General features: G+C 38.5%; 2 protein-coding genes across 7 annotated transcripts in view; one reads left to right on the plus strand and one right to left on the minus strand.

Annotated features, from left to right (window-relative positions):
• Window positions 1–2,322, plus strand: part of btaf1 (BTAF1 RNA polymerase II, B-TFIID transcription factor-associated) — a 32,032-nt gene extending 29,710 nt beyond the window's left edge. The window contains exons 37-38 of the mRNA XM_038284089.1: window positions 1,426–1,596; window positions 1,680–2,322. Of these exons, the coding sequence (XP_038140017.1) occupies window positions 1,426–1,596; window positions 1,680–1,829 (321 nt within the window). The 3' untranslated portion in view covers window positions 1,830–2,322. The remainder of the gene's footprint in view (window positions 1–1,425; window positions 1,597–1,679) is intronic.
• A 6,462-nt stretch (window positions 2,323–8,784) lies between these two features.
• The window catches only part of cpeb3 (cytoplasmic polyadenylation element binding protein 3), a 68,270-nt gene continuing 56,885 nt past the window's right edge, over window positions 8,785–20,169 (minus strand). For all 6 annotated transcript variants that reach the window (XM_038284073.1, XM_038284072.1, XM_038284071.1 and 3 more), the window contains 4 exons: window positions 16,281–16,399; window positions 13,911–14,025; window positions 12,906–13,087; window positions 8,785–9,117 (listed from right to left, as the gene is read on the minus strand). In XM_038284073.1, the coding sequence (XP_038140001.1) occupies window positions 8,890–9,117; window positions 12,906–13,087; window positions 13,911–14,025; window positions 16,281–16,399 (644 nt within the window). In that variant the 3' untranslated portion in view covers window positions 8,785–8,889. The remainder of the gene's footprint in view (window positions 9,118–12,905; window positions 13,088–13,910; window positions 14,026–16,280; window positions 16,400–20,169) is intronic.

Here is a 20,169-nt window from a genome sequence, read left to right on the forward strand (position 1 = left end):
AGCAGGTCAAACTTCACGAGTTGTTTTTCGCAATTTCGGTCATGAAAACAAAACAAGCCGGCCTCCTGTCTGCAGCACTGTTTGCGGTCAGCTACAATGTGGGAGAGGTGCAGCGGAGCGTCTGTGGAGGGGGCGGGACGTCTGGAGCTGAGGTCTTAAATTGCACTGATTTTGTGCAGTATTTCTTGATGCAAGACCTTTCAGAATCTATAACGCAGGGGCATTATTATTTTTCAGTGAAAGAGGTTTTAATAGGAATAGTTGGAGTGCAACTTTTCTGCTTCTGTTATTTGCTGTTGTTTCTCAAATAAAATGCATAACGATATTACAGCTTTCATTGATTCATTTCAAATTTGAAACATTGTCTAGCCTGTAAGGTGTTTAAAAAAAAAAAAAGAAAAATTGATTCGAATCGTTAAGAGGTGTATTCTTGAATATCGAAAATAATCGAATTGTTGGGTCAGGAGATCGATACTGAATCGAATCGCCATGATGGGTGTGAATTACACCCCTACTACATTCCGACCGCACACGCTAAAGGCAGCAGAAGCAGCTAGTTTACATGCAAAGTCAATGGTTGACGTGCAGCAAAAGGTCCTGCAGTGCGTTTTTAGCAGCAGGAGCAGCGCCTCAGAGTCGGAACATCTGACGCACTGCAGAAGCAGCAGCTGTTTGAGTTGGAAAAATGTTACTTTTGCTGCTCGACGTGCCACATCAACCAATCAGAGAAGCTGATCTGGGAGCTGGCAGGGAGACGGACACAGCGCTGCTGATGCAGATCGTATGATTACTCCCCTGAAACAGTTTAACGTCTAAATTAACTCAAAATGTCGAAACCTACCAGCAAAATGTGTTCGCTTTTATTATTCTAGTGTCTGCATTTTTAATTACGTTATTGTAAAACACCTTCCAGCCACCGCGAACGGTAGCAGAAAACTGCAAAGAAACGACTGGGCAGGAGGCTCAGACAGCAACATGATATTTGAAGGCAGGATCGTAAGCTTGATGAAATGACTGCACAGATGGAGGAAGTTTTCAGGTGGTCTTTCTTCTTAAAACCACTTTTTACCAACTTATAACGGCAAATAAAGCAAAGCCGCTCTCTGCCACCTAACACAGGAGCAGCAGAAGCATCAGACTCATCTGGACGTCTGACCTTGATGTGGACAACCATTAAAAATGAAGCAGCAGAAGCTTTTTTGCTGCTATCACTGCTAGCTGGCTGAATGTAGCATTATTCATTAAGATAGGCTCTCAATTTCATCCGCCATTGTTACAGGCTAAGAAAGGATAGGGTAGCTTTTTTGACTGTGCGGTTAGAGCAGCAAAGATGCTTCAGCTGCGGTCTGAACGTAACATAATGCAGAATGTACCAACTGATGAATGCTCTACAACCTGCTAACCGTTGTCGTCTGCGCTGTGCAGAAACGGGTGGTGAACGTTTACAGGCTGATCACACGAGGAACGCTGGAGGAGAAGATAATGGGACTGCAGAAATTCAAGATGAGCATCGCTAACACGGTCATCAACCAGGAGAACACCAGCCTGCAGAGCATGGGCACCGATCAGCTGCTCAACCTCTTCACTCTGGATAAGGCGAGTCCACCCGCACAGAGGTTATAGCCTCCCTGTTTGGGTCCCTTTAAACATTAAACTGAACTTTTTTTTCTTCTTTACAGGACGACAAGGGTGACAAAGGAGAGCAGTCGTCATCGACCTCAGGGAAGGCGTCCATAAAGTCTGTGTTGGACGGCCTCGGAGAGCTGTGGGACCAGCAGCAGTACGACTCAGAGTACAATCTGGACAGCTTCATGAACTCGTTGCACTAATACTGTTAAGACTCCATCAGTCATCTCATCTGTGGGCCAAGCAGGACCTGGCCATAGACTGTCTGTAGAAAAAGGATCGCTGTTACAGGAAATAAAGTCCCGCTGTAATAAGTGAAACACAGCCAGATCAGGAACTATAGGAACATTTTATTGCTCTTAATTTGAAAAGTCCTCCAGAACTTTTCACATTTCCCAAAGTTTTACAGAGAAGGAAAGCCAGCCCAGCATGCCCTTTACAGCCCGGAGCAGACCGCAAGCATCTCCAGTGTTGAATTATATCATCGTCAGTAGTTATGTCAGCACCACCAGGGTGCCGGGATGCTGCTCTCACCTTTCAAGCGCATATGTATTATAATTAGAGCTCTAATTTATAGTTATGGCAGCAGGTGCTACGTTTCCAGCCCTCTGCCATCTTCGCACTTCCCTTTTCCAGAGTACATACAGTGTTAACTGCTCCATTCCCCCCCCTCCATGTCACAAAGTCTTAAATGTACGGCTGCCTGTCGGCGCCGCTCTGATGGTTCGTATCACAAAGGGAACCCCGGTGGCTGATGGGAAGCCATAGGACGGAGATGCATTACAGCGATGCGGGGGGGCAGCAGGCGCTGATACCTGAAACTTGGCCCAAGTATTTTAAAAGAAACTGTAGACTTGTACATATTTCTCTAACTGCTGCTTTTTGTTTATGATTGTAGAATTGGAATAAATTCTACTACCTTGGAATCTGTGTCTTTGTTTTTTAGCTGCTGTGGCCAGTAGATGGCGGTGTTGCACATTAACGGCTACATGTCAAAAGAATTTGCATGTGGAAGGTTAACAAGTCAGCCAAAACAAATGATTATTTTTATTTTGACTAAGAATCCATAATGATTTAATTATTTCACTTTTAAGTTCAGAAATATTTTTTTCGTTGCTGTCCTTCGGTATGAAAGAAATGGATTAAGGTACACGTCAAGGATCATGAATTTATTGGTTTGAAATACGGAAAAATGTGCAATAAATTCAGTAATTAGTCACAGTTTCTTTCAATGGGATTAGCTGGCTGGTTTAACAATTTTAAGACTGGGATTAGGGCCTGAAAATGAAGCGATAATGTTGGCGGCTCATTGATATGGTGGCAAAGTTCAGGAACTCATTAAATTGCATTTAGGATAAACTCATAAATAAAGCTACAGATAAAACAAATCCGAAGCTTGGGAGGGGAAAAAAAAAAAGGTGGACTATTTCAAAGTTAATCCGACATCATGGTAAGGACATAAAGATCACTCCAACTTAACATTAATTTAATAAAGTAACTTGTTTTAGGCTTGCCCAGATTTTGTCAACACAAGTGTATACAAAAAGAAATTTTATTAACACTTATAGGGCAAGTTACCATTTTTGATCAACCTGTACAAATGGAGTCCCCATCCCTCAGTGAGGTCTAGAAGCACTAGATCTATATCCAGTCATTCAGCAAATATACTGCTACATGGCTGTGCATCTTATTTTGGCATTTTACCAATTAGATGAGCCTTTGAATGATATACTTTCTACTGTAAATTAAGTTGGGGGGAAAAAAGTCAAGAAAAAAAGGTAAACTAATTGAAAAGTTAAAAAGCTAACAAGCCTAGATAACTATTTTATTTAGGTTTTTAAACTAATAAATTTGCCAGTAATAGCATTAATCCCTCTAAGGTTACGTTGGACCAAAAAATGCTATTTTTTCTTAATATATTCGGGCAAGTTGACGTTTCTTATTAAATTGACATTCGTTTTTGCCATCAAAATATCCATTTTTTTTTTATGATACACTGCAAAAAACTGAAATCTAAGTATTTTTTTCTTAAAATAATTGCATTTTTTCTTGAATTGAGGTAAGAGACACTTTGCAAATGGAACAAGACAATTTACATTTTAAATAAGAACAATTGCATTGTCTTATTTCAAGTGCATTTAATCTAATTATCTTATTCTAAGAGTAAAACCACTCTTTCCATTGGCAAACCACCTCATTTACCTGCCAAAATAAGGGTAAATGCACTTAATTTAAGAAATATTTACTTATTTCTAGATTGTTTTTCCAGTGCAATAATACTATTGGCTTCAAATTTTAAAGTATTTTTAAAGTGCAGCCTTGATAAAGGCAAGCAGCAGTGATAAAACAAGTATAGATATATTAAAACGCCTTAAATGAGGTTTTCTCAGCCAGCTGTATGTAGCTGCTGTTTCCTTATTTGGTGGCTAAAATAAAACTAAATGTGAAGTCGGGTCTGAACCTGAACTGATGCCATAACGGTGAATTAAATGAGATAACTGTTTATTTACTCTTTAAAAACTGAAACATGACCGAAAAAGAAACAAATCTGTAAGAAACAAAGATTTTCTCAGCTTAATAAAAGCTGCGGGTTGTAAATTCAGATTTATTCTTCCAAAACATGAAAATACACCAAATTCTTCACTTTTTACAGGAGCTTTTTGACCCGGTAGCAATTTAGAGTTTAGTTTAATTAAAGCACAAGTGTTTTCCTTTCTACAAGTTTTCCTTTATTGCCCATTCATCTGTTTACATTATGAACCACTTATACATCACCAACCACCAATCGCTCTGAGTAGTTTTATTTCTTTTTCTTCTGTAGATCGTTTTCACACTAATGTAAGCAACATCAGCAAGTTAACACATAAAGCTTAGCATTTCAAGAAACAAGACAGTTTAGTAACAATACAAAGGTTTTTTTTTTCCAACTTCCAAAATAAATGATAAAAAAAAATGTACGAATGAAAAAAAAATAAGAATTAGCATAAAATTAATTTAGAGTAAAAATACAAAATAATATTAATGACATTGACCAGATATGAAAATATCCTAAATGTTTGAGAAACGAGTTTGTAAGAAAAAAAAAAAATATGTATGAAATAAAAAAAAGTAAAAATGTTTGAATTCCTTTTTTTTTTTTTTTGCAAAACTAAAAAATAAAAATGAAAATGCAAATTTCTCAGTACAAAGGCTACATTACTACTGGAAGGTTCTAGCAGGTAAATACACAGTAGAAAATGATTTTAGTGGATCACAATGCTTGCAATGAAAATCGTTTCGCAATAAGATTTATGCCTCTTTTTTTCTCGTTTTCTCTTTTTTTTTTTTTACAAACAGTACAAACAGAGTATTGCACATTACGACAAAGAATCAAGGTTGTTAGCCTTAAAAAAGGAGGAAGGGGGGTGGGGAGGGGCTAATTCAAGTCTTGCGTGAATAGAAGGCCACCATTCAATGGATGCAACCTTTGGGGGCTTTCAATCAAGTTACAGGTGAAAACACTCGTGTCTGTTTAGTGTTAAAAATAACATTCTTGTCTTTTTCTATGTCCAGTGACTTTCTGAAGTCTTTTTATTTCATTTTATTTCCCCAACTACGTCAGGCTAACGAATCAACTTCTTATTTTCCTCTTTTTTTTTTTTATTTATTCTTTTTTTTTTCATTTTTTACAAAACAAAAATGGGAGCACATACTTTTAAGAAACATAAAAAACCTCTTTTTAAAAAAATAACAAACAGAAGATCTCTTTCACAACTCTGGTCAGCATAGTAGATGATTGATTATATAAAAAAAGGTGGGAAATCCGTTTTTTTTATTTCTATCCGAGCACCTGATATTTAATGTCTGTAAGAGCCTCTCTTCTCTCTGACGCTTCAAACCATTAAACCGGTCGGACTTCTGCTTCCAGCCCAGTAGACGATTCTCTCACTGCCAACATCATATTCGTTATAAAGCTTTGGCTCCTTCAGTTACTCTCTTTAAAAAAAATAAATTCTCAAAAAAAAAGCATAAAAAATTCATCTGATAAATCATTTCTCTTGAAGAATTAAAATAATATATATCTGTCCATCTGAATAAACTTAGAAAATATCTGTTTCTCTCCTAATATATTTCAAAATTGAGGTATTGCTAAAGATTCTCGTCAGTATTTTCCTGTTCTTTAACAAAAAAATAAACTGTTGCAGATGGTTCAGATACAAAATGTAGTGCAACACAAATACAGAGAAGAACAGGAGAAAATGTAGAGAATAGAAAACTGAATAAAAGGGGCAAAGAAATGTCTGAAAAAAAAAGATCTATACCCAGAACTTACTTCTTTATGGATGCTTATCATTACTGAGGAATAATCTCTCTTCTGCTAAAGTCCAATTAGGTTTTCTATATAAAAAAAAAAGCAGAAAAATAACAGTTTACGACTGAAAACAGTTCAACACACACAGCCGTGTTCGTCCAACCAGAGCGGATCTCGCCTAAAGCGGCCGTCCGTCACATTTCTGCACGTGGCGTTCAGGATCATCTCCCACCCCTCGTTCTATTTCAGCTTTGAAAATACGCACCTTTAGATAGAACCTAAAAAATATATATTTATATATAATGTCCACCTCTTTTCAGTTTTATTTAGCAGGTCCGGTACTTCAAGCTTTGCAGGAGACAAAAAAAAAAAAAGAAAAAACTTTTAAATCTGGTGATTGCTTCAACCGTGGCTCACACATCCGCATCTCCACCTTTTCTATCCAAACCCCTTTCAATACATCTGCATGTAGAAGGGCTCAGTTTATCGATCTCAGATCTCCAGTAGCTTCATGATTTCATTTTGTTTTTCCACACTATCCGAAAAGACAAACAAGTGAGCTCTTTGGTTGCGTTTTGGGCACAAAAAAAAAGCATTTCTTTTTACTTTAAGCCCTCAAGTTCTCGGTTTAAGCTCACACGATTTTTTTTTTCTCTCACCGTCTTCAGGGTCAGACTCGAGTTATGAAGGCTCTGGAAAAACAGCCGTCCATGGTGTGTCGTCATGGGTATCCAGAGGTGCAGACGTGTGTCAGAGTGTGTGAATGTACAAGAGAACATATATACATATATATATATATACATATATATATAAAGATGTATATACGTGTGCATATACTAGTTAATGAAGTTTCACAGGACTTCTATGTCGGACACTCACGACAGTTAAAGCGAATCACAGTTCTAGGCATACTCAGATCTAACTACATACAGTATAAAAAAAAATTGCACAATTATATCAACAATCACCGCAAATAAAGTACTTCACCTATTAGACAGGTTTTAACTGTAGTCCTACACTTCATTTGTGATTATTATGCTTATTTTAAACCACTGTCGTCGTCCTGATCAGTGGCGTAAAGTCGCCCCGCTTCACCGTTTCTGTCTAGTTTTACCCCGCAGAGCCTTGCAAAGGCATTCATGCCACTTTCTCATATTACAACTAACTAACTTAGATAGGATTTTATGTGACAGACCAACACAAAGTAGTACAAAACTCTCAAAACTCCGCTTTGCTGGAGACCAAGGAACTCGGCTGATGGATCAGAGAGGAAGTTAATCTCAAAGCAGGTTTAGATTTTAGAGCAATAATCCAAACGGCGGACAGTTTAGAGCTCTGTTCATAATCTGAACATGGAAAAAAGTGGAAAATCTATCAAGAAACGGGTGTCAGCTTAGAATGAGGCAGGGGGCAAGGATCAGACAAGCAGTGAAAAGCCTGATGGTAACTGGAGGAGCTGCAGAAATCCACAGCTCAGGTGGAAGGACAACTATAAGTTATGCTTTTCCCGAATATTGGCTTCAGGGAAATGCGGCGAAAAGAAATGTTGGGGGAAAAAAAGCTGCAGATTATGAAGGAAACATCGAAACAACTTCAGCATCAAGATTATGGAGCTAAAAACGGGATTAACCTGGAGAGAAAGAAACTTCCAGCCGGATCTATGAGGGAACGGTTTAGATCCAATCATGTTCATTAGTAAGGATGGCCTAGTCAAAGTCCAGCCCCAATTCCAAATAAGAATCTACAGCAAGGCTTTAAAAGGTGATGATCACTAATCTGGTCACAATAAGCTGGTAGAAGAACGTGGAGCTTTAACCATGGAGACCCATCAGCACACAGAATACAAATATTTTCCTTTTTTTAACCATTACCAAAAAAACAAGCGTCACATTTTCTTTGCATTTCTGCACATTTTCTGTGCTACTTTTCTTTGGTCTGTTCACATAAATTCCCAATAAATTATGATTTTGATGCAAGGTGGAGAAGTTAAAGCAGAATGAATCCTTCAGCAAGGCACAGCACGACCTGCAGTGAAAAACACGTCAGAATCCGGACCTGCAGACACCGTCACCGTCCACCTTAACCATCGCTGCCTGAGACAACTCGTCGCCCTGAAACGCCAGCTGCTTCTATGGATCACTCCTCTCTCTCTCCTTCCTCGCTGGAAAAATAAAGTACTTATGGTGTCCGTTCATACGGTGGACTTAGCAGCAAAGCTCCTGCAGCAGTACGTTTACATAACACTAAAAAAAAAAATCATGTTATTATAAAAATAAAGACCTAGATTTCGAACGAAAACTAATCTGATTGTGAGGTATTAACATTTACAGAGTCACGATCGAGAGTGAATATATCAGTTATTTTCCTCCCTAACTACACAACAGCTGTTAATTCTTGCTACATCTCAAGCCGCCTATTTTGCTTTAAGGTTTACTTGTATTTAATTAGCCTTTGGTAGTCTTTTATTTCATTTAGGGGCAACATAACTACAGCTGTTTCAAAGTAAGTGCATGCTCCTTTTGCATAAATTTAAATTAGCTATCTAATTCTAGATAAGTAAAAAACAAAAAAAATATATGCATCTATATTGGTTTTAAATATGTAAATGGTCCCAGCTCTGCTTCGGTGAGGGTGTGCCAGAGCAGGGAGCTCGAAGTAGCTAGGTGTCGGACATACCAAACCAACCGTGTGTGTGTGTGTGTGTCTTCATGTGTGTGTTTTTAGTGAGATTTTGTGCCAAAGTGCAAATTGTAAGATGATTTTTTTTCCATTTTCCCCCACAAAGCTTCATCAGAGGGGAGCACTGGACAATGTTGGATACTGTTTTGCTTTTTTTTTTTTTTTTTTTTTTTTTTCCATAACGGGGGTGCTTGTGGGAATCAGGGTGGAGCTGTGGGGGATGGTGTCCCCCCCCCCCCTCTGGACGATCCGATGTGGGTTCATGGGGATGGTAGCGCAGATCCGTCGCCCTCTCAGCTCCAGCGGAAAGACACGTGTCGAGGGCGGTCGCCCCCTTCCTTCACCAGCGGCTTGTGAAACTCCCGGCCGGCTCGGGAGTGGATGCTGGCCCAGCAGTACTCGCAGTAGTACTGCAGGCAGGTGACGTTGGCACAGAAGAAGGGGGCGAACTTCCCGCCGCAGCGCGCCCCCTGGCACTCGTCGCACATCTGGTCGTCGAGGACGTACGGCTTCACCTCCACCTAAAGAAGGATAAAAAGGTCCACTTCAGCTTTATCATCAGATTTAGATACCATCCTTCACTATTAGATTAGATTCACTTTTATTGTCATTACACTAGTACAGATACAAGGTAACAAAATGCAGTTTAGGTCTAACCAGAAGTGCAATAGCAGCAGTGCAGGATAAATAATGGTTCTATAAATACAGGACATGTGTATTTCTACTGAATGAGTATAGAGATGAATACTATTATAAATAATATATAGATCACTAGTGTTATGAACTAAATTTACAGCTGGATATGTACAGAATATAATATACAGATGGATATTACTATTAAAAAAAGGTTTTTACAGTTATGTACAATAGCATATATACAGATAGCCTCGTGAGACCATCCTGATCTCACTCGCAGATCAGTCTGGAGACTCTCCGTTACAGAAAATTTGGAGCCGTTCACCAAACGAACGTCCAATCAGCGTTGGCTTTGAGGCGGGTTGAGGTGTGACGCAACGAGGAGCGCGACAGTTCAGTCTAAAGAACATGGAGGCTTCAGCCGATGAAACTAGCGTTAGCGTGGCTATCGAGCAAGTTTTGTTGGAATTACAGAGTATTTCTTCACTGAAAGAAGAGCAAAACACTGCTCTGGAGGCTTTTCTCAGAGGAAAAGATGTTTTTACTCTTCTCCCGACTGGTTTCAGCAAGAGTTTGATCTATCAATTGGCTCCTCTTCGTCGTCGCTCTGTTAGTACGTCATATGCTTCGTTGATCTGATTGGTTTATTTGGCCCGTCTATCACCAACATAGGCCAATCAGCTAACCAGTATATTCGCCCCTTCCCAAAATTACTTCAACTGAAGGTTTCCAGATGGATATGCGGAGCAAATCCATCTGGCGGAGTCAGGTTAACCCTAATGCCAAATGTATCGTATTTGATACATACGGTTTCTGAAATGTTTTGCATCTGACACCTTTTGCATAATTTAATGGTAAAAACTTTGCTCAAAATCCTATTTTACACAATCAGATATACCTGATAACAGAGGGCAGAAGACTACAAAAAAAATAATCTTATCGCATAGTAATAAATTATTAATATCAAAAATGTTTTTCTGTTTTTTCTTTTTACATTTTTTGTTAAAAGGCCAAATAAGGATTTCTAACCAAAAAAAAGTAATTTTCTGTTTTGTTTTATTCTTGGATCGGGCTTTAAAGGGTTAATATACAGATGGGTTTTACTATAAAATGAATAAATAAAGTTTGAACAGAAGTTATCTAAATTAAAGTGCAGTGGAAGTTGATTGCATATTACAGTTAAAGTACGTTATTGCAGATGTAAATGTAAAGAACTGGTGCTGTGAATAAACAGTCGGCAGTGCAAATATAAGCAGTCAAAGATGCATATAAAGAGTTGTTACAATAGTAAAATCAGGAGTGCAGGTGACCTTTACAGTCTTAAAAACTGACAAACTCATCAAGTTATTCCCACCTATAAAAACTGAAGTATTTCTAATATTGACTCTTCTTGTAATCTATGGCTTCATGTTTTTTCCCTAGATAGAAATATCATGTCGCATATTTCTCCTCAAAAATGGGAAAAACCAAAGAAAATTCCACTCTGTGACCTGGAGATGTTGAAAAGCAGCATTTGTTTGGTTTCAGTTCGATTAATTCCAATGAAATAAACCCTTTAGTTTATATTATTATATTTTTCTGGGGTATAAACATGACGAGACACCTTGAAAACTTGAAGTTCGGAAGAGCTCCATAAAAAGCAAAATGCTTCCGATTTTAGCTTGCTTAAATCTAAAGTCGGATAAATAAAAAGGTTTCAAGCAGGTGGGGAAACATTTGTAAGTTGACAGGGTTCCCGCGGGTCCTTAAAAAGTCTTAAAAGTCATTGAATTCTTCAAAATAAAACTAAGGCCTTAATTGGTATTAAAATGTCTTAAATCAGTCTTTCATAGGTCTTATTTTTTTAAAACATCATAAATAGGATTATTTTTATTACGATTTATTTTTGTAATCTAAATAAAACATTAAAATTGAAAAGAAATAATGTTTTATAAAAAAAAATAAAAATAAATAATTGCTCGCCATTATTGGTTCCGTCCCGATAGCGGAACCAATAAAAGCGTTGTTGCAAAATTTGAAACATTAGTGCAGTGGTTTATATTAAAATAAACCTTTGGGTTAAGTTATCACAGGCAGGTTTTTCTTGTGTTTCTTGTAAATTTGGTCTTAAATTTTTATTTCAAGTGGCATTAAAAAGTCTTGAATTTAACTTGCCTTATGCTGTAGGAACCCTGATTGATACACAGCTGCAGCAATGAGCGGCTTCATGGGGTCAGGATTATAATCCTTCATACCATCTGGTAGGGGACGGTCATCCCACTCTAGATTTGTTTAAAACATAAACTTAACTGATCTTATATATTATATTATATCAGTTAATTTATTCCTTGTTTCAAGTGGAGGAGTTTAAGTATCTCTGGGACTTATTCACGAATGAGGGACGGAAGGAGCGTGAGATCGATAGATTGGTTAATTATAATGAACTCTGAAGGAAGCTGTAACTTCTAAACATTAGTAGTAATATATATACACATATATATATATACATATATACACATATATATATATACATATGTACATATATATATATACACATATATATATATCTATATATACATATATATGCATATATATATATATCTATATATATATCTATCTACATATCTATATCTACATATCTATCTATGTATATCTATCTATCTATCTATGTATATCTATCTATCTATCTATGTATATCTATCTATCTATCTATCTATATATATATATATATATATATATATATATATATATATATATATATATATATATATATATATATATATATATATATATATATATATATATATTTATTGAACATCAGGCTGTCCTTACTACAGCCTAGCCACAAAATGCCTGTTTATCCTAAGCTGTGTTACAGCAGCAGGTCAGCGCTGCAGCTGGGAGATTTCCACTTTAAAAAATAACACAAAGGAAGCCAGAAAAACGAGTGGAAATTCTTGGTGGACATGACACCAACCTGGGGATATTAGCTTCTGTTAAGCAACACTGATGAGGAAAAAGGCAAACTCCCAACCAACTGGTATCTGTTTTTAACCCCCGCAGCTCTAAGGTCATAAATCTGCAGTGACGGTGGATTTTTCTGGAGGCTTCATCCTGTCTGCATAAATCTTTTTTTTTATCTCAAAAATAAAACTCTAAATAAATCTTTACCACAATCCCAGCCTTTACTCCCTGCAGAAACTCACTGATGCCGCCTTAATTGTTGTTTTTGTGCATCATTTGTGCTCAGGGTTGTTCCAGTCCCCCACTGAAGATATATGATGATAGCTAAGGTGGGATGGGCCGCCCCGCCCAGCAGAGGCTCGCCTTCCTGGCCGACAACCAGTCTGTCTTGGTCCCAATCCGTCCTGCTGCGATCGGACGGTGAGCTCAAATAAGCAGGCTGCAGCGCAGCTCTGGTGGATATTCATGTATAGGGAACTACTATAATTAGACCGGCTCTATGCGTCTGCAACTTGAAACATCTGTCGGGACTCAGGCGGCTAAAAGGCCAAAGTGATTACATAGCCAGGCTTGGCCTTCCGGTATTGTAGGCTGCAGAGAAGCAGTTGGCTGAAAACCCAGGCTGTAATGAAGGCTTTGATACATAGAAGAAGGCTCACGCAGCGTGCTGCTGCAAAGAGCGCCTGCAAACCCCTTTCTCTCCGAATAAAAAGCTTGTGAACTCGCTCACCCTTTTGTCGATGTCATTGTGCTGCAGCTGGACAAAGCGGGCACTGATTGCAGCGATGTAGCTCTGCTGATTGGAGAAGGCCACACGCCCGGCTCCCTTTGGATATTTGAGCTCTGGATCGGTGTCGATTCCTGCGTAGCAAACGCCTCCGTACAGCCGGTCCATGATCATCGCCAACTCCACTGGAAAACACAAAGAGAGAGATGATTGGAGCTGAAAGGGAGCTCTGACATAACATCTCACCCAAAAATGCAACAAATCTTTTAGAATAAATTGTAAAAGGTGTCCATTATGAAAGAGAAGACTCATTTAATCCAAGTGCAACAAACTAACATGTAAATTTATGCATGTTATATCAGTTTTCTTAGAGGTCTGACCTGTTCATTTAAAACAAAACAAAAACCGTAGATACCAATTTATGTTTAAAGCATCCAAAAAGGAGGAACCCAGAGTTAACTGATAAATAAAAGCATAATAATTATCTATATCTGTCTATCTAAATCAACCCAAAGTCCATCAGAGGAAATGCAGTTTTGTACGGACAGGAAAATATAAAGGGAGTAATAAATGTTGTTTGCAGACTGATAACATTCAAAGTTTTGAGAATGATGCTGGTTTTTGCCTCGGTTTTCTGAGAAGTCTGTGGTGCCGTATTGTAACCATATATACAGTTTTCCACTTGTCCCTCATTCACTGCAGCAGCAGTGGCCTAAACCTGCTGGGGGTAATTAGCTGGGGGTCAGATTGCAGACAAGCCAGCGATGTTCATCTCACCAAGATAAAAGGATCAACCTTCCATTAGCTCATGAATTCATAACGCCATGACCTCTGGGTCGCCCTCCTGGGAACCCAAGACATGGATTGCTTTCTCACAGGGAGACCTTTCATTACTGCCTCTGGCCTTTGCACTTGGTGTCAGCTCAGGTTATGATGCACAGTTTTAAAGCAGCTTGCATAAAACAAAAACAACAACAAAAAGAGGTAGGATTCCTATCAGTGGACAACCTGCACGCAGGGGCCGGGGGACACCACCAACGAAGATGGTTTTGCGGGGATCCAGAGGCTGGGAGCCGTCCATAACGAAGTCGCTGTCACTCAGGTTCCAGGGACGGATCTGGACCTATTGAAGAAAACAAAAATAAACGACCTTAATGGTTGAAAAAGCAGTGAGCTACACTTCAAATATGAAAGAAGAGCTGAAGAGATAACATTATCTAAAATTTAGTCCAACTGAGGTGATCAAACATCTGAAAGGATATCAGTCCTGCAAATAGGCTGTGAGCTGGATCTGGATTTACTTTCTCTTTAGTTCTGATCTGATTTTAACTCTGGACCTTCTGCAGAATAACAATAATATTACATTTTTTTATAATGCACTTTACATTTAAAGTCGTAGAGAAATGGCTGTTCGAACTGTTGCAGTTCCGAATTCTCCTGAGTGGTGCCTGAATTTACACGAGTGAATGTGATTGGTCGATTATTAAGGGGGCGGGATTGTTGTAGCGGAAGGTTCGCAAGCAGTTTGGTTGTGGCCAGTATGTCGGAAGCATCTTGCTAACCAGTTAGCAACTTAGTGCTAGTAGGTTCCCAATGGGAAATTCCATTGGGACCAAGTAGCACTAAATTGGTGACTTAGAAACGACACTGTCAAGGAACACTATGGACAGCGGGAACATGCAAGAGGAGGAGAGTTTAGTGTCGGAGGTCGTGGATGAGTCTCGTCCGTCATCCATTTTTTAATTAGAGGAGGAAAGGCGGGATGAAGATGTTGTGGAAGAGGACGCAACGCTGCCAGTTCTGTTAGCTGCGACATATGAATCAAGATGCTATGACTGAAAAAATTTGATTGACAGATTACCGTTGATATATGATTGGCCGAATTTTGATGTACAAGCTGACGTATAACTAACTGGCCTGCATAAGATAATGAAAAAAAAAAAAAAAAAACCCACAGATTATAAAACAGAATTTTTTTTAAATAGAAATTTTCTAACTTTTGGGACAATATGGTCTGATAAAGAGTACATTTATATACATTCATTTAAGCCAGAAGGATTTGAAATTTAAATATAAATTCCCTACGACTTTAAGAAAAATCTCAAAGTGCTTCAGGTAAAAGCATCATAAAAAGGTAAAAGCAAAAAATTCAAAACTAAACATCCTTGTAAAATACGTATGAATAAATAAGTCAATGTGGCATAATTATAAACATCAAAAAAATATATTTTTTTTAATCTTTCATTTAAAAGTCTGGGTAGTCTGTGGTTCCCTCAGATGATCAGGGAGGGCATTCCAGGTCCGAGGAGGAGGTAGTTTGAGTGGAATTACTAGCATAACATCAGGTATTACACTTCTAATACTGGAATATCTGAAACTAGCTACTTCATTACAAATAATAGCAAAGGTTAGAGGAAGCGTAGGCTATAAGCTTGATTGCAGCGCTCTGAAACTCTACGGTTTCACAGAAATATGGTTTTAAAAGCAGCGTAGGTGATACTGCTTGAGTCAGCATAAAAGTTTTTGCTTTTTAAATGCCGCCTCTGAGACCTAACGGATATCAGGCCGTTCTAAGTCTGCATCTGAGACTGCTCACAATTTAAAATTGTAGCTGCAGAAATGTCTCTTTCAGGCTGGAGTGAAGACAGTATCTTATTCCAAAGCACCTAACCTGACTCCGTCAGATGAATTTGCTCCGCATATCCATCTGGAAACCTTCCGTTGAAGTAATTTTGGGAAGGGGCGAAAATACTGGTTAGCTGATTGGCCTATGTTGGTGATAGACGGGCCGAATAAACCAATCAGATCAACAAAGCATATGACGTACTAACAGCCAGGCTACTCTTGCCGAAACCAGTCGGGAGAAGAGCAAAAACATCTTTTCCTCTGAGAAAAGCCTCCAGAGCAGTGTTTTGCTTTTCTTTCAGTGAAGAAATACTCTGTAATTCCGATAAAACTTGCTCGATAGCCACGCTAACGCTACTTTCATCGGCTGAAGCCGCCATGTTCTTTAGACTGAACTGTCGCGCTTCTCGTTGCGTCACACATCAACCCGCCTCAAAGCCAACGCTGATTGGACGTTCGTTTTGGTGAACGGCTCCAAATTTTCTTCAACGGAGAGTCTCCAGACTGATCTGCGAGTGAAATCTTGAAAGCTCGCGATATCAGGAAGGTCTCACGAGGCTACAAAGCACCTATGCTGCTCTTGAAATCTAAAATATGTGTGAAAAGTTATCCCTAAATGATAATAAGGATAACACTAAAAATTTTCAGTCTGTTTGGGCTCCAGTTAAAAAACATTTAACGCTCCAGTTCTGGACGTCCCATTGCATGGGATTTATCTGCACCTAGTCTCATCGGATCAGCGGCCCCACTTACTGGTTTGTCCTTAATGGTGGGGCTTGAGACGCAGAGGTAGAGCTTCCCATCCTCCTCAATGCAGGCGTCGATCAAGGCCTGAACTGAAGCCTCTTCTTGAAAAAGCAGGAAGGCGTAACCTGGAAGGAATGAAACAATGATTCTAAAGAGAGGAAGAATAAAATATAACTGATATAATCATCCTCGGTTTTTATAACAGCGTCCGTTTTGTACCCGCTGTTAAAATCTGTCCTGCAGGGGAAGGAAAATCAAACAATTAATTACTTGAACAGTCTCAGCATAGAAGTTATGCAGGCATACGACTATCTGGCAGGCTTCCTTTTTCTTAATCTGCCTCCATAAGAGCAGAGCGTCACTCCTCAGGGGAACCATGCAATATTTAGCAGTCTAACACATATTGCAGATCCTCCTGAGTGAGGGGGGGGGGGGTCACACACACAGAGTTTAGTGATGTCCTTGTGAAGTAGAAAGAAAAAAGAAAAGTTCCCCGGACCGTCTCTATGCGCTGCTGCATTATTTAACATTGACAGCAGAGACTTCCTTCAAGGTCAGAGCTCCTGGGTCATAAGAGTGACAGAAAACCTGATTCAAAAGCCAACATCCATCTAATGCTAGTAGATGAGTGGGGGAGCAGTAAAGAATAAAAGGTTCAAAATGAGAAATCCACTAAAGATACAGTATATATCAGAGAAAAGATACACATAGAACATTTAGATTCAGTTAGGAGATAACAGTAACAGTAAAATCACTCGGATGAGGAGCAGATCAGTGGAAGGCAATCAGCATTTTATTCTCTTTTCATTTAAAGGTATACTATGCAACCGGTGTTGATTTTCCAGCGAGGCTCCCCCCAGAGGGCGAAAGTAAAAGTGCAGTGTCGTAAATATGCTCAGATGTTCTCCTGGTTTCTCCGTCAAGCCAGGCGCGGTTGTTTTGAGCTTAGCAGACAGGCGAACGCAACGAATCACCATGTCTACTGCGGTAAGTGACTATTTTGTTCCAATTTTCGAGTTTGAATATTTAGCATGTTTTCATTCATTATTTGTTATGCATGTGTTTAAATAACAGATTGTAGTTAGCTAAGTTCTCGCCGTAAAGCAAGACCGACTCTTGCAATGCACGAGACTTCTGAGCCTGTGGGTGCGGGCCGAGGGCTCCTGCAATTGCAAGTACGGTAATTCCCCTACAGACCAGCAGGGCGGCCGAGAAAACCTTTGTTCGACCTGAAATGACTCATTTAATCATCCAAAACGTTATGGAACACATTAATTAACTGAAAAATGTTGCATAGTGTGCCTTTAACACATCAATTCCATGTTTTAATTTTAATTTCCACACACACAGCACCACTTAGGTTTGCCACTAGTTGGCTTCAAGCTCTTTGAAAATCCATATTATCAGAAAAAAAAAGAGTCTGGTTCAGAAAACGGGAGTCATGAGAAGTCATCCGTCTGCATCCATCGTCGTTTTTGTTTTTATCTTGATCTGTGCGGTAAAATCCTTTATGAACTTACCTTATTGATTAATACTCCATCCCACATTAAATACAGTCTTTCCGCGGTTTCCTATAAAGTCAGTGTTAAATATTTCATTGTATTTTCACAAGAGCATTAGATAGAAATGCTCTTACAAACTATTTTTTTTTAGTAATCATTCTATTAATTATTCTACAATAATCCATTAATGGGATAAAAAAAAAGTCAAACTCGGCAGATTGTTCACCTTTTGATGTGGTCTTATTTCATCAGTGATGTGGAAAAAAATACTAATATTTAAGTTAATTTTATGAATAAGAAAATAAAAAGGCAGCATCGGCAGCTAAAATAAAAAAATTCAAAATCAATATAATAAAATCTTATTCCTTTCTGGTTGAGTTAGCATTAATAAAGTGGAAGCTGCCTCCATAGGGAAAATGGTCTTAAACAACAAAAAAGGTTAATAAAGTTTCATTTTTTGTACATTAAAAAGCATAGCTATAAACAAAACAATCCTTCTACACATTAAAAACAACATTATTCTGCTGGTTTAAATTCTGGCCCAACAAAAGCTACACCTGTCTGCACCCCTCTGTGTTTAACCAAATGGTATGATCCTGTATTCCCACATGATTCAACCAAGCAGACCAATCAAAACAAAGCTCTGCAGAATGCAAAGGTTGGGTCCAAGCAGTGAGTGAGCATTAAGCTGCTGCGATGAAGCTCAGTCAACACCAGCTGGCTCAATGCAAAGTTTTCGTTTTTGAAAAGTTGAAAGCCAACCTACACTTTAACAATTTATCTCTTTCTCTGCACCTAGCCATTGCTGTATCCCTCCATTGCAAAAAAACAAAAAACACACACCTGGCAAGCTTCTCTTGCATAGAAACATTGCACACAGTGGACTGGTTCATTTTGTGTACCTTTTTCATAGCTGCGCTGTTTTTCCTTTCACCCAATTTTCTCTCAATATGTTAGAAAAATTTCCTCTAGGTCAGGGGTAACAAATTAAAAACCAGCAGGGTCTGAATAAAGAAAATCATCAACCAGTAAAGGTCTGGAGACATTTTTAATTATAATTTGTTACTTTAAACAGAATTTAACACTGAAATAAAATGGTTTTTATGCATCCATGTTATACATTGACTTTTTAAATAAAAAAAAAAAGAAAATGTTTCCATTTTGAAATCTAAATTGTTTTTTGAAGTAGAGAACAACAATTGTTCAGTTTGGTATATAGACAATTTCCTGATTCGCATATTTAAAAAAAAAAAACTGAACTTTCTTTTTTATGGCTTAATGAGAGCAGTGGGCTTTAGGCTGCCCTGCAAGGCTTTAAACCTGGGTTTGAATGGAGACTAAGCCATTCTCAAGCACATTTTAAGGTGTTCATTTGTGAAGTTATGTGCAGGATCATTTATAAACACGCCATTGCACTTTTCTGTCACCAGTTTACCACACTTCTTCCAGCAGTCCACAATTTCTTTCATGTTTTCTCATCATGGTTACCCATCACCCGGCTTGCCGAAGGTTTGCCTGCTGTGCCTAAAAGTAGCTAGTGCACAGCTCATTGGCTAATATGCATCACATGTAGCCTGGTGCCGGAGGGCTTTACCGTAAAAACAGGAGAAGCAGCGCAAGTAAAATTAGACACTGCCGTCGGACAACATGCAGTAATTTATAAAGGTTTTAAATCAGGTTGGGTCCAGATTAGCCAGCAGTTAGGTCCGGATCCGGACCGCTAATCCCGCCGCAGTCCAAACCCTATGAATCTCCTTTAAACAATCAACTAGCTTTGCTTCACCATCCCTCATTTCTCCACCTGTTTTTTTCCTTTCACTAAACTTTCCTACGTCTTTAGCTCCTGCTTTGGAGCTCATGTCAGTGACTGACACACAGCGATACGTTTTAAGCACTGATTATGTTAAATCTAAATGGCTTACAGCTAATTATCACCAAAAATATACAAATTTATAGAATATCTAAATTAAAAATAAATATTTTTAATTCAGAAAAGTCAGCTTCCACAATTAGAGGGAAGACTATTGTCTTATCGGATCTCCTGAAGAAATATCTAGGAATATAAACAGAAAATTGAGTGGAAGGAAAAAGTATGCCAATTAAAAAGGCACACAGATAGAAAAGTATTGCTGTGTGTAATGAATGTATATAACATTTAGTTTTTGAATTTAATTTTTTAGATAAAGTATCTTTTACATACGTACATTTCCTAAGATTGAATTGAGATTTTAAGAGATTTTTCAGTGACAGATCGTTAGATCCCAGTTGTGAGAAGTAGCACTACTGCAGATCCTTCCTCCTACCTGCTGAACATCTTTTTAATTTCTGCTCCCAACAGATCCCCTGTTTTTCTCATGCCTATCGTTATTTGCCCTGTTTCTTTTCACCTCTAT

This window comes from Cyprinodon tularosa, unplaced genomic scaffold, assembly GCF_016077235.1.
Source record: "Cyprinodon tularosa strain WSP-4 unplaced genomic scaffold, ASM1607723v1 ctg199, whole genome shotgun sequence".
NCBI classification, from domain to species: domain Eukaryota; kingdom Metazoa; phylum Chordata; class Actinopteri; order Cyprinodontiformes; family Cyprinodontidae; genus Cyprinodon; species Cyprinodon tularosa.